The 14,568-nt window shown below is 36.0% G+C and overlaps 2 protein-coding genes and 1 pseudogene across 2 annotated transcripts; 2 read left to right on the top strand and 1 right to left on the bottom strand.

The window, feature by feature from the left end:
• Positions 1–893: 893 nt before the first annotated feature.
• On the top strand, positions 894–3,723 carry LOC130720448 (uncharacterized; annotated as a pseudogene).
• A 1,928-nt stretch (positions 3,724–5,651) lies between these two features.
• On the top strand, positions 5,652–7,949 carry LOC130721338 (uncharacterized). The gene is made up of 5 exons (XM_057572116.1): positions 5,652–6,319; positions 6,412–6,484; positions 7,101–7,150; positions 7,322–7,435; positions 7,603–7,949. The coding sequence occupies exons 1-5, from the start codon at positions 5,919–5,921 to the stop codon at positions 7,739–7,741; spliced, it is 777 nt and encodes a 258-aa protein (XP_057428099.1). The 5' UTR covers positions 5,652–5,918; the 3' UTR covers positions 7,742–7,949.
• Positions 7,950–8,330: 381 nt separating this feature from the next.
• Positions 8,331–12,822, bottom strand: LOC130721337 (prolyl 4-hydroxylase 1). The gene is made up of 12 exons (XM_057572114.1): positions 12,633–12,822; positions 12,499–12,549; positions 12,340–12,408; positions 12,184–12,236; positions 12,027–12,092; positions 11,785–11,859; positions 11,018–11,092; positions 9,894–9,964; positions 9,765–9,816; positions 9,564–9,653; positions 8,921–9,013; positions 8,331–8,566 (listed from the first exon to the last, which is right to left on the bottom strand). Exons 1-12 carry the CDS (start codon positions 12,694–12,696, stop codon positions 8,459–8,461), a joined length of 867 nt encoding a protein of 288 aa, XP_057428097.1. The 5' UTR covers positions 12,697–12,822; the 3' UTR covers positions 8,331–8,458.
• Positions 12,823–14,568: the final 1,746 nt, after the last annotated feature.

A 14,568-nucleotide genomic window follows, 5' to 3' on the forward strand; every position in this document is an offset into this window, starting at 1 on the left:
TTGCCTTCTCTTCATCCCTCTCAACTCTCATCTTATTATTTTAGGTGCCTACTAAGACCATTTACAATGGTTGTTAAAAATTATTGTTGAAGATTGTTGAGAGGTTTTAATGGTTGTTGAAGATTGTTGAGGGTGATGTGGAGGGGAGAGAGAGGGGAGAAATGTTGAAGATTTTCAACATTGTTGGGAGACCTGTGGTGTGCCACGTGGCGCGAGGCCAGTGGCCACCGACAGGCGCGTGTCTTGTCTCGTCTCAGGAGAGAGAGTGTTTTTTTTAGGCAGCGACACGTGTCACAATCTGATTGGCTCGCCGGATTTCTTTTACCCTTATCTTTTGAACTCAATTATTTCATCAAAAGAAAATATTTTCTGAAAAAAAAAATTATACCAAAATTCATGATTTTTTCTCTATAAATAGAGACTTGATTCGTTTGATTTGGACACAAAAAAAAAAAACCAAGTTTTTCACCATCTTATTATCTCTCTCACCATCTTATTATCTTTCTATTAGCCTTTGTTTTGAAATGGATCCCAACAATAACCATTACAACACCCAGAATTCTTCTAACTACCCAAATAACTACCAAAATCCCAACAATTATCCAGATCCAAATCATTTTCCCAACCAACGTCATCAAAATCTCAACGATTATCAAGATTCAAATCAATATTTCAACCAACGTTCTCAACATCCCAACAATTATGAAGATCCAAATCAATTTTCATACCCACGTCCTCAAAATCGCAACAATTATGAAGATCCAAATCAATTTTCCTACCCACATCCTCAAAATCCCAACAATTATCAAGATTCAAGTCAGTTTTCCTACCCACGTCCTCAAAATCCCAACAATTTTGCACCAAATTCCAACCAGTCATCCTTTCATCCCTCTATGAGATATCCATCTCAAACACCCCCGTCTAGTGGTTATATGGCAATGGTGAATGAAAATTTTCCAAGTGTTGATGCACCTGAATTTTCAACACAAATGACTCTTTGTGGCATGACAGCTGCTAATCAATTCACTCCAAATCAAGAGGATATAATTCCTAAGAGCAAGAAAACCCACTCACCAGCATGGAGCACTGCACAAAATTTGGTGCTAATTAGTGGGTGGATTAACTGTGGAACAAGCAGTGTTGTGGGGAAAAACCAGAAAGGAGAAACATTTTGGAGAGATATTGCTGAGTATTGTAATGAGCATTGCTCATTCGATCCTCTGCGTGATGGAATTGCATGCCGAAACCGCTGGAATTATATGAACAAAATACTGGGTAAATGGATTGGCGCTTATGATGCCGCTAAGCGTCAACAAGCAAGCGGTTGGTCGGATAATGATGTTTTGGCAAAAGCGCGGGAATTATTCGTCTGTGGGAAGAATGTTCAATTTACTTTGATGGAAGAATGGATACAACTCCGTGATCTGCCACGTTTTTGTAGTCAAGTAGGAGGAAATAGTGGCTCAGCAAGTAGTGGATCTAAGAGATCTCACGACAGTGATGCATGTGGCTCAACCTCTATAGGATCAATTCCTCGTCCAATCGGTAGGGAGGCAACTAAAAGAAAGAATAAAAAGAAAAGTAGAGAAGCTCCCTTGGAGGAGGACAAAGGTTGGGGTTGGGGTGAATACCAAAATTTCAAGGAGAAAGAGCTTGTACGATTGGAGAAGATAGCATCGGTGCAAGAAAAGACTAACCAATTGATGAAAACCAATTTGTATCTAAGGCTAACTTCCGAAGAGAACCTCAATGACCATAAGAAAGAGCTGTTGAAGAAGTTGTCCCAAGAGCTATTTGGGAATTAATTTCAATCGAGTATTTGTCTGTATTCGGTCAAATTTGTCAGTGGTGTCAAGTTTGTAGTGTTTGCTTTAATAACTTGTCAGTGGTGTCAAGTCTGTAGTGTTTGCTTTAATAATTTGTCAGTGGTGTCAAGTCTGTAGTGTTTGGCTTTAATGTATGGGTTATTGTGTTTGAATATGTTCCACTCAATTCGAATCTTGTCCTTTTTCGATTATTAACTCTAGTTGATAACTTATTTCGAATCCGCCGGTGGTGTCAAGTCTGTAGTGTTTGCTTTAATAATTTGTCAGTGGTGTCAAGTCTGTAGTGTTTGGCTTTAATGTACGGGTTATTGTGTTTGAATATGTTCCACTCAATTCGAATCTTGTCCTTTTCCGACTATTAACTCTAGTTGATAACTTATTTCGAATCCGCCAGTGTCCACCATTCAATGTACTTATATATATGGATTCATAGATCCATTGATGTACCAATATCTCAAATCTCTTCCAATCTACTTCGAATTCTTGTGAAAATCACAACAACCAATATCTCAAATCTCTTCCAATTTCCAAACAAATGGATCCTTTTGAAAATCCAGTTCAAAATCCTTTTGATATGGCAACATACCTTCAAAATTATGAACTTGAAGAAGCTTATATACTCAACCGAGTTAGGGAGCGTCGAAACAAAATATTGGAAGATAGGGCACCTCGTAGCAGAAAATATGTCAATAGAGATCATGCAGCGGCAAACCAAAGGCTAATTGACGACTACTTTGCCAATGAGCCTACATATGACGATGCAATGTTTCGTCGTCGGTACCGGATGCAAAAACATGTTTTCCTTCGAATCGTTGCGGACCTTTCAAGTAGTGATAACTACTTCACCCAGCGAGTTGATGCAGCCAATAAAGATGGTATATCACCCTTAGCAAAATGTACCACAGCAATGCGAATGTTAGCATATGGTGTGGCAGCAGATGCAGTCGATGAGTACATCAAAATAGGAGGTACTACAGCACTGGAGTGTTTACGTAGATTCTGTAACGGAATCATACGATTGTATGAGCAAGAGTACCTTAGAGCACCAACCGAAGATGACCTCCAAAAAATACTACATGTTAGTGAAATGCGTGGGGTTCCTAGGCATGATTGGGAGTATTGACTGCATGCACTGGGAGTGGAAAAATTGTCCTAAAGCATGGGAATGTCAATTTACTAGAGGGGATAAGGGAACCACAACGGTTATTCTTGAAGCAGTTGCATCTCATGATCTATGGATCTGGCATGCCTTTTTTGGATGTCTGGGAACGTTGAACGACATAAACGTTCTAGATCGGTCACCAGTGTTTGATGACGTGGAACAGGGAAAGGCTCCAACTGTGAATTTCTTTGTGAATCAACGTCCCTATAATATGGCATACTATCTAGCTGATGGTATCTACCCTTCTTATCCAACTTTCGTCAAATCGATTAGACTTCCTCAAAGTGAACCCGATAAGTTGTTTGCACAAGTTCAGGAGGGATGTCAGAAGGACATCGAACGTGCATTTGGAGTGCTTCAAGCTCGTTTTAAAATCATCCGTGAACCAGCTCGTTTGTGGGACATAGCTGATTTGGGTATCATTATGAGGTCATGCATCATATTACATAATATGATTGTTGAGGATAAACGAGATTCATATGCTCAACGTTGGACCGATTTTGAGCAATCTGGGGAAGGTGGATCTAGTACACTGCAACCATACTCGACCGAGGTGTTACCCGCTTTTGCAAATCATGTGCGGGTGCTAGATCCGAGTTGCGTGATTCGAATGTTCATCACGAACTGCAAGCAGATCTAGTGAAGCACATATGGACAAAGTTTGCAAATGCTTCGTGATTGAAGATGATTTGTATCGTACTAATTACGTTATTTGTGTGTTGTGTGCTTAGTTTGTTGTCTTGCATTTTAAGTTAAGAAAATAAAATAAATTATTGTGTGCTTAGTTTGTCGTCTTCCATTTTTAAGTTAAGGAAATAAAATAAATTATTGTCTATATTTAAAAAAAAATTTAAATTTTTAAGTGTTTATTGTTTTAATTTAATTTAAAATAATAATTTTAATTTTATGTAAATAATAAAAAAAAATATAAAATTAAATAAAAATATGAAATAAAAAAGTGGTGGGGTAGGGTGAGTGGTGGGGTATGGTGTTGAATGAAAACCATTGGAGTGGGTAATTGTTGAGAGTTTGTTGAATTGGAGAGAGAAGATGATGTGGAGTGTTGGGAAGAGAAAAAGTGGTGTTGAGAGGGGGTAAATTGTTGAGACCATTGTACATGGTCTAAGGTGGACAAGTTTCAAACTGGTCCACCGGTGGACCATTATCATATGTCGTTAGATCTGAGAATCTTGAAATATTCTTTTATTGGATGGTTAGGATTTAATGGATGATAAAAGGGCAATAGGGTAAATTGACCCATCTTCTTCCCCCTTTCTCATTGGTCTGCTCTCCGCCACAACCACCACCTTCCGCCGGAGCCTCAGCCCATACTCCACCTCCTCCCCCGCGAACCCGACCCCGATGTGGCTGCCTCCGCCTCCGGTCGCCTCCGATGGCTTCACAGTTGCAGATCAGAAAACAACAGTAACACAAACACTAACAACGACGGATCTGCGATGGGGCTTCAATAGTTAGCAGCAATTTTGGCTGGGTTTCTCAACGGAGTGGTGTTCTGGTTCAATTTGGGTTTGTGGTCAAGAAGCTTCGTTCGTGGTAGCGTGGTGGGTTCCAGAGGTGGAACGAGGTTCATGTTTGCTTCAGGGCAGTTTGGGATTGCAATGGGGCTATTAGGGATTTGTGGGTTTTTGGTTTTCTTGTTGTTGTTTTTTTGAGAAGTTGAAGTTATTGTCCAGATTCAGAAGTTCCAGGTTCTCTAGCTTGAATATAGAGTCTGGGATTTCACCTCTAAGATTATTCCCTTGAAGGTCCAAGTAAGCTAAATTGGTAAGGTTCCAAGATGGAAATTGAGTTTCATTTGCTACCCAGATATTAATTTTTCTTGTAATTCTCAGAATTGGACTAAAGTTTGTTTCTTTATGTTGAATTGATTTGTTTTCCTCATTTTCTTACTCACCCTGTTGAAAAGTGCCAAACTTGAAAAAAGGTTTTGGTTCACTGAGTGCTAGTATTACTAGTTTAGATGCTAATTTTTAGGTTTGGAACAGTTTAATTTGTCAATATTATTTGCATATTCTTGTGTGTTTATGATTGAAAATTCCTTTAGTTCTGAATTTCTTAGAGTTGATGCTGTTTGTAGAATATAGAGAATGCAAGAAGCTAAGAATAAATTATGAGTCTGTCACACAAAGATATAGGTAACTATGGGGATGGTAGCAGCAACAATGAATCTCGTGTAGCTGGAGAAGGGACAAGTGATCTTGATCATGAAATTGCACAATTGACAAAATTTGGGTCAAGTCCTCATGAGCATTTGGGTCGTGTTGGTACTGGTAGGATGAAGCTACCTGCTGAATTTCTTAACCCTCTCTCCAGTTGTGTGAGCTTTGTCAAAGATGCATAGATGTCTTCTCTAAAATTGTTGTATTTAAGGTATGTGTGAGATTTTCAAGTGAAGAAGGAATAGACCCAGAAAAATTGCAACTTGAAACTGATAGCCATTTTGGTTATCAGGGTCTATGGTTCAGGTTGAGATGGAGTTGTGGGTTGGAGTTGGGGGAAACAAAGGTGTTGAGGTGGGGAGGGGTTTGAGGTGGTGGCCTATGGTTAGGGAAACTGAAAGAGTTAAGATTGAGAAGAGAGGGTTTTTTTTTTATAATTTATTCTTTTTATATATTTTTATTTGTAAATTACTATTATGACCCTTGGTCAACCGGTGGACCAGTTTGAAACTTATCAACCCTAGTGGGCACCATTATTTTATTAATTATTGAGAAAAAGTAATTAAAAAATGAAGAAGTAGCCTATTATATTATATTTGTTGTTAATGGGCTTGGTTGAAGGCCCAACCCGTTGGTTTGAAGGCGCGCAGGGCTGACTAGTGACTAGGGTGCGTGGGTGCCGTGTGTGTTTACACTTTACATTACAGTGCAGCGGCGCCGGCGAGGTGAGTGAAGAAGAAGAAAGAGAGAATGGCGAGTGAGAAGAGAAAGCGAAATAACAACAACAATGATGATAGAGGAATGAAAACGAAAAAGAAGGAAAAGGAAAAGGTGGCAAATGAAGGAGAAGGAGGTTCTATTTCTTCTTCGTCGGAGGAGCAATTGCGTTTTTTGGTGGATCAATTTCAGGCCGCCAAGGGTGTTCAACTTTCTTCTCTGGAGTTGGAATCCCTCACCGCAGATAGATGCATTTTGGAACGACAACATCATTCTGATGATGTTACACAATTGGCCAATACTATCAAAGCAGCTTTTGGGGCTTCATGGAAACACCTGCTCTGTGATTCTGTTTCTCATGCTAACATCCCTGCTGGTAGCCCCGCCCTTCTTATCCTCACTTCCTCTGCCTTAAGATCCATACACCTTTTAAGGTACTTTCCTTTCCTTTTATTCTAATTCTAATAATTTCTAAATGTAATCAATTCATTCCATTCATTCTTGTGCTGTGTTATGTGTTATGCAGGGGCTTTCGTTCTATGACAAAAGAATGTCAACCTGTCAAGTTATTCTCAAAGCATATCAAAGTTGAACAACAGGTTTTTTTTTTTTTTTTTTTTTTAATTTTAATGTATGTATGTATGTATTACTATTAGCTTAAATCTGGTTAGTAATTGGACTAAGTGACATTGTTATCTACATGACATATTGTTGAATTAATTTTCTAATTTTATGAGCAAGATAACATGATTAAAGGCTGAACTCTACTGCTACATTTCTTCAGAATCTCATTCCATAAAACTTATTTAACTCTGGTATCATTAGTTGGGTTAGGTGCCTTGTGCTCTAGTCTAGTAGTCAACAAATGCTCTAAATATCACTTTCCTTGAAGCTTCAGTTTAACATCCCAACTTTGATGAACAAGCAAATTTGTTTTTTTATGTGCTGCTTATGGAATCCTTGTGGGTGCCATTGCTGTCTTTCAGATCATTTAGGAATCTTGTTTCTAGTTGTAATAAAGTTCCAATCCCACTTCTCCTTGGAAACTAAGAAAGAAAAATAATTTTGAGTTTTCTTCTGCATATGGAAATCATAAATGTATTGTTCTGACAAGGGCGTGACTTCTCTTTTTTTTTCCATTTTTTTACATGATGTAAGAGTTTGTGATCATTCATGAAAACATTGTCAATTGACATTGCTTTATGGTCAACGCAGATTGCTTTGTTAAAAAACCGTGTTAACATTGCTAGCGGCACACCAAGCAGGTTGGTCATCTCAATTCTTTCATTGAAGAAAAATATGTTGTTTTCTCTTCAACCATCATAGAATAAAATCATTCTTTTCATTTCTTCGATTACTAAATCATTTACATTGTTAAATCTCTGTCATGTAAAACGTTCTTATAATTATACAGTATTACTCCTGATCAATTTCAGGATAAAGAAGCTTATTGACATTGAGGCGTTAGGCCTTTCAAGGTTACAAGTACTTGTGCTTGACATGCATCCGGATGTAAAGGGCTATTCTTTATTCTCCCTTCCACAAGTCAGGTTTGATTATCTATCTTCGCCCCTGTCTATCATATATAATTCTTAAACAACATTACCCATCATCTCTCTTATAACTTGAGTACTTGACAGAAATTAAGAAGCTCATGGATTATATTGAAATCCCCATTTACATGAAGCTTAACCTGATTGATTGACATGATATGCAGAGATGAATTCTGGGACCTGTTCAAGAATTATTTTTATGAACCAATGATCAAGGGTAATCTGCGCATTTGTCTCTATGGTCCATACCAGCTGGCTGCTCGTTCAAAAGGCAAAAAAGGACTTCCTGTTCCTGATAAGTAATGTACAACAGTTAACCACACCTGCAGTGCCTTGTTTTAGGCGTGTATTCTTGCAATTAGTTTATTATTGCGATTGCCATACTAGTTATCTTTAAATGACGTCGGTTTTGTATACTTGAAGTGTTTGTAGCTCAAAGTATTTGGAATATTTCAAATTTTGAATTCGAGGATTCAAAATTCAAGTTAATTCATCCTTCACTATTCTATAACTTTGTTCATTTCTTACTAACTTTATCTTCTATGATAAAATGATGACATCATTTTCTGGATCGAGACCCTCGGCCACAAATGGTGTTTCATTTCCTCTCCCAACCAATGAATTGTGACTTGTCAATTAATATATTTTACATTAAAAACGTTATATAGGTACTTTAAATGCACTCAAAAGTCGAAATGCGTTTAAAATGCTTTGGAAATAATTTTTAAGGCACATGTTTAGTTTATTGTCGTTGGCGTAACATTGTACCTAGGATCTTAGAAAAAAAAAACACTGTACGTAGAAGTTTTTGGGTAATTTGAAGTTTTTCAATCAGATATTTAACAGTATAAATGAAGTAAAAAAAAAGAGTAAAGTATATTGACCATCCTAATGAACGAGCACATTTGGAAAATTTTATTTGGACTTATTTTATAATATTCAATTAGTATAGGTTCAGTCTAATTTATGTAAATTAACTCATGATCTATCTACGAGCACTTTTCTGGAGTTGCACCAAAATCATTGGTGAGCTTTCTGCCTCATCCACTTTGTAGCTGACCACTTCTCCCCAGCAAGTACCTCACATCCTCCATGCACACTAAGGGGATCTGACTGTCCATCCAGCCCCTGAGAACACCAACCAGACATGAAAAAGTTAATCATTTGGCGACATGTAAAGGTAGCGTTTGAAAAATGCATAGCACAAACAATTATAGCTTTCCATGATTTAATACTCCAACATTATACTATCCACAATCTGTGTACTTTTTTTTTTTAATATATCACTATTTCTTCATCAATCTATTGGAAAACGATACGCAACCCGTGTACTTGCATTTAGCCCAACAAATACATATTCTATATTGGGCTTAAAGGTACAATCTTAAAAGCATAAAAAAGTACTAGAACAATTCAGAAAGTTGCTGCTACTATTTCAAAATTTCAACGAATGATGTACTTAAAAAGCAAAATTATACTAACCATACTCCAGAAAAGCACTGCATTTCCTTTAGTTGGTTTCACAGATAGCCCTTCGACAGTTTTCCCACCACAGCTACATTGACCTGAACCAATCTGAAAGGCATTGCACATTATCAGTAGCAGCCTTCAGTACAGTCAAAAAGTCCAACTAGATGGTTAGATAATACTAGCACATATGCCACATCATAGATAGCGAATACCAGACTAATACAAATTGAGCGCTGGTAAATCCTAATAGAGCCTATAAATATCTTAATTCAGAAAGACAGATCCTAAGAGTAACATATGTACATGACTAGTATGAGCAGCGAACATAATCAAAATTTAACTAAATATTAACATCAATAAGAGAGATGCTGAATACAAATTTGAATGAAGATAGGGGACATACAACTCAATTTTGATAGTTAAATGAACTATGTAAAATGAAAAACAAAATAGACATATCTTTTGTTAGACAACAAAATAATACAATTCTCTTGTTAAAGTTAGAACCCCGGGTTATGATCCACACAAAATTTGGGCATCATCCTGCTACTTAATATTTGCTTCAGATTTAGGCTACTCATATGTTTCAGAACTATATCTACAGCAACTACCAAAAAATGCTAAATGAAATATTTCAGAAGTCAAGAGAGTTTACATTTGGGAAATATGTTTCTCCTCCCTCAACATTGTCACTTAAATACATAAGCATTGTAGCTATTCGCTGCCCACCACGCTTCAAGTTGAACTGTCTCGAAAAAGAAAGGCACAGAGGGTCGCAGATAGTTACATGGAAGACACTAAGGCAATTCTCAAGCTTACTATATAAAGAAATAGCAAAGAGAGGAATACAACTTACAGTATCAGCAAAATAGTCATGATGAGGTTTGTAGTACTGATTCTTCTCATACCTGTACTGCTGCAGATGTTAACCTTGGTGCTAGCAAAACTCATCTTGTTAACATAAAGGAATAAGTCATATCCTCACCTAAGGACTTGCATAAGCTCTCCATTTTCAATTGGTACTTGTGAATAGACAGAAATTCTTTTTTCAATGGCCTAGATGAGTAAGGTGAACATATTTTATCAGACTTTACAGACAATGCTATCCACAATATAATAAACGTATCATGAAAACAAATTGGGTCAAAAACATTAATTTAAGGTTTTCAAGGAAACTAAATATATTTGTTACAACGATACTGAGTAAAAGATAACACACACGTACTAAATCAAATTTAATATGACTAATTGATGCAGGGCACACTAGCATCAAGAAAACATGAACTTAAATATCAAATCAACTCAGTGATTTGGTTTTATTTTATTTTCTGGTGGATTGCATTATCTTACAAGGTTACTAGATCACTATTATTAAGGGTTGGTAACCTTAACAAGTTGTTATTTAATTTTGAACTTCATTCCTAAGGGTGATTTAGTAATTTTGACATCAACTGGAATGGGGTTCAGGCATATGATTTGTTGGATTTTCTTTTGATTTGTAAGTTTAAATTATCATATTAATAATAAGTAATTTAGAATCTCAATCCTTTCAAAACTAGGATTCTATTGCTAATTCTTGAAGGATATGTTACAGAAAGAAGGTACATTTAAACAGTTAGGGCTGACCCAATAAATACCAACAATTAAAGTAAATTATAATGAGAATTTTTAAATTAATTAAAATAAGACGAGAGGTCTATATTTAGGAGATGAGAGTCTTATTTCTTAGGGGGGGAATTTTAATTTTCTGCTTGGACCGCCCCTAAGAGTGTAGTATTTAAATAAAACTTGAGGTCTTGAGGAGAAGGGGAAGAGATGAAGAGCCTGGTTGTCAGTGATTACTACCTAAAGGACCATAGGTGTGGGCGTGTGGCAGTGGCACAATGTTTCAAAAATCAAACAGCTCACTAATAACTACCCACCAAGGGTTCTTCCTGAACTGACTCGTTTTATGCAAAATGGATTCTTAGTGTTTGTCAGGCCAAAAAAACTGTCTAACTTTATTATCAAATCAGCTGGTACAGTTCAGGTTTTCAACACTGGTTTGATGACAAATTGAACATAGAGACAACACAAAAGAGCCAAGAGAAACGAAACTCGATAACTTACATGTACCATAGGGTATTTTCTTTCTTCAGGAGTCAAAAACATACCAGAGCTTGTCCTGACATCACTCTTGATTCCCTGTGGAAGACAGAAATGTCATCGTGATTTGTGAAGAAATACATGTTTATAAATGCAAATGACCCCACTTGCTACTAGTGTGCTACATCTCCATGTTTTCTTTGATATGGATTTCATTTTCATTTTAGTCTATTTATGCAGTACAGAAAACATCTGACTGTAGTTGCTTGACCATGTTGGAAGAGGCAAAATCAATTTTACTACTTTCTCATGATTAGCTCAAAATTATCTGAATGACCTCAAAATAAAACTGTGCTTTGGTTTATAGAAGCTCTGATGCCAGTTGATAGAAACTGGATCAGATAGAGCACACAAATGGAGTGGTTACTACTGAAACAACTCACTCTACAAGAGTGCAATGCCTACTGGTATTCGAGAAATAACACTCTCCACAAAACACCTTGGTTCAACCAATTGCCCTACCTATTACCCTCTCCCCACTATTTATAGCCCCTCCTCACTCATTCTCTGGCCTACTCCCTTTAACTAACTATTCTACCAACTAACTAACCATAACAACTACCAGCTAGTTTGTTACAATAACAGCCTCTATCAGGGGTAATGATCCCCTACTTTCTGCTATTTCTCCTCTTCTAGACTCTCCTCATGAGATCTATTCCTATCATAACATCTATTGATGGCCATGACCAGTAAAAATGAATTTCCAACAGAAAATAAAACTGTAAATGTACCTTTCCAGTCTTAGTATCCACTACTGTTGAAATTTGCAGGCGAGGGAGGGCTATAGCCCTTAGATAATCACATTCCTGTAAAGATAAATTATTTTGAGTACACGCCTGAGAAGTTTTTATTAAGCATCAGAACATTTTTAAACTAGTGTTAGCTGCCAGTATTAGATTTGTGGCTTTTTCAGTGCTGCATAGGAAAATTTGATATGTGGCTAACAAGTAAATCTCATGATGAAAGGACATACCTCTGGGCTGAGGAAGTTATGCAGTAAAATAATTCGCGGAGACCAGCTAAGCACTTGAGGTTTGACCTAAACGAAAGATTGAGGATGTGAGCAGAATAATCATAAAAAATTGAAGAATGAAAAGCAGCAGTTATATGAGAAGGGTTGAAAGACATACATATCCAAGGCGTAAAATTTGTGCTTCCTTGTCATTATTCCAATAAGGAATACCTGAAAATGATAAAGAAATTGGATTGTAGGGATAGAGATCAGCTGTTGTAATGTAAATGTAAATGTAAATGTAATCGAAACAAAACAAAAATATATGACTGACCTCTGGGCAGCTGAAGATGAGCATTACTCTCAAGGCCACGCAAGCTTCTATACGGCAGAGACTCGGTGCCTAAACAGACAGAGTATGAATGAATGAATGTGATACTGATAATATATATAAAGCAAAGAAAAAGAGCGCAAGTGGCTTTATACTTCCTACCATATGAGTCTTGTTCCAATTTTCGTATGAATGCCAATTGAGAGAGAGCACCTGTAATTAATTGAATGATTAGGTTTGGGAGATCGTGATGAATGTGAATGCAAAGAGTGAGGAAATATATATATATTATTTACCAATAATCATTCCGACGGTGACGAATGTGAGAAGTCCGAAGACGATCTTCATCGCCGGCGCCATGGAAACCAAACAAGCCAAGCCAGTCAAACGACAACAAACGCAATCGAATCGTCAGTCAATTCTCCAAACAAATCAGGACAAAATAAACAACAACAACGCTCCTTCTTTGTTTTTATACTGTCACTGTCTGCCTTGCCTCTCGATTATTAGGATAGGACTCAATTTAAATTATTCATTGCAAATTTCTTGCATTACACTTGCTCCCTCAACTTTTTTTTCTCTTTTTTTTGTTTTAAAAAATTAAATAATTAATATAAACAAATAGGCCTCCATACATGACAAATATTTCTAATACGTGATAATTAGTTTCTTATGTGAGACAAAAATAGAAAAGTCTCGAGCATTAAGGGTTCTCGAGGGCTTTCCATAATTGGTAGCGCCATCAACTATGCTTTACTCATGCGGCCTTCCACAGTGGTGTCATAGCTTATCTTTCAGTCGTCTCGATCATTTTCCGTCTCAAGCCTCTTAAGGCGTGGTGAAGATTAATGTTGATGCGTCAATGTTTTAAGACAATCTTGTCCGTTTTGACTTCATAGCATGTGATTGCAATGGTGAGGTTCTTGCAGCGGCTACTTTGTTTTGACCATGTTTTAGTTGAAGCCCTTTGCTTTAGATGGCCTCTTTCTCTTGCAGCTTCCCCTGCTTCAAGCATACTAATTTGAGACTAACTACTTGCTTCATTTTGAAGCCTATAAAGTTCCATGTGGATGAAAACTCTTACCTCTCTTTAGTTTAGCTTGATGTATCAGCTTCTGAGCCAACTACTTCTTCTTAATGCATGATGTGCAATTTATAAAAAAAAACATTAAGGGTTCATTTGGTGGGTAGGATAATGCAATAACATCTTCTTGCAATTATTTATTTGTTGTGTCAGCATGATAGGATAAGGCAACTATGTCCTTTATCTTATTTGTAAATTTTATCCTTAAAGGGAGTTGGGTTATAACTTATTAACGCATGAGTTTTTTTATTCATTTTTTGGTAACCCTAACCGCAATACAAATTCTTTTGAGATTCAATTTTTTTATAATTTGTAATTTATTGATTTTATTAACTGTCAATTCTTTTTGTTTTACTATAATGTTAGAATGATTTAGTTATATGAAGTTAATTAAAAATGAACTAGCTTATAAGTGGTGAAAATATTGGTCTTACTCACATAAAAATACGTATTTTTTCCCTTATCACTTTCGACTAATTCATATTTTTTCATTACATATACCGTGATAGTAAAATTATAAACTAACTATTCACTAACACCAATATAGATTGTTCACTTATTAATATTGATGTTTTAATAGTTTTTTTAAAATATTATTAATAGTTAGCATGGATTAATTTTCTCTTATCATTAATTACTTAAACCTATTTATGTACTTATATAATTACTTATTTCAGTTAATCATAAAATACATAGACTCGTTTATAAAAATAAAAAATAATATATTAATTAACTTTTAAAATTATTAATTGAAGACATTTTAATTAAATATTATATAATTTCATTGTTTGTGTCATATCTCATCATTATCTTATCCACCTCAACCACTAGATAAGATCAAAATCTATCATGCTCTTATCATATTTTGCCCATATCTAAATCTCTATCATATGTTTCTCTTATTATATTTTAATCACCAAACGAGCCAAATGTATAAATAAATAGTTAATATTAAAATATATTCGGCAATGGTTAATCTAAAACTTTTATTGATTTCTCAAGTATTTACATAATTAACAGTTATGAGACTAATCCCCTCAAATCTCATATATCAATTAAGTGGATAATTTTCTTCTAACAAATTGTTTTCCGTACGGGGAATGAAACTTTCAATCTAAAACTTATAATAATTTAAATATTAATATATA

This window comes from Lotus japonicus, chromosome 5 (assembly GCF_012489685.1).
Source record: "Lotus japonicus ecotype B-129 chromosome 5, LjGifu_v1.2".
NCBI classification, from domain to species: domain Eukaryota; kingdom Viridiplantae; phylum Streptophyta; class Magnoliopsida; order Fabales; family Fabaceae; genus Lotus; species Lotus japonicus.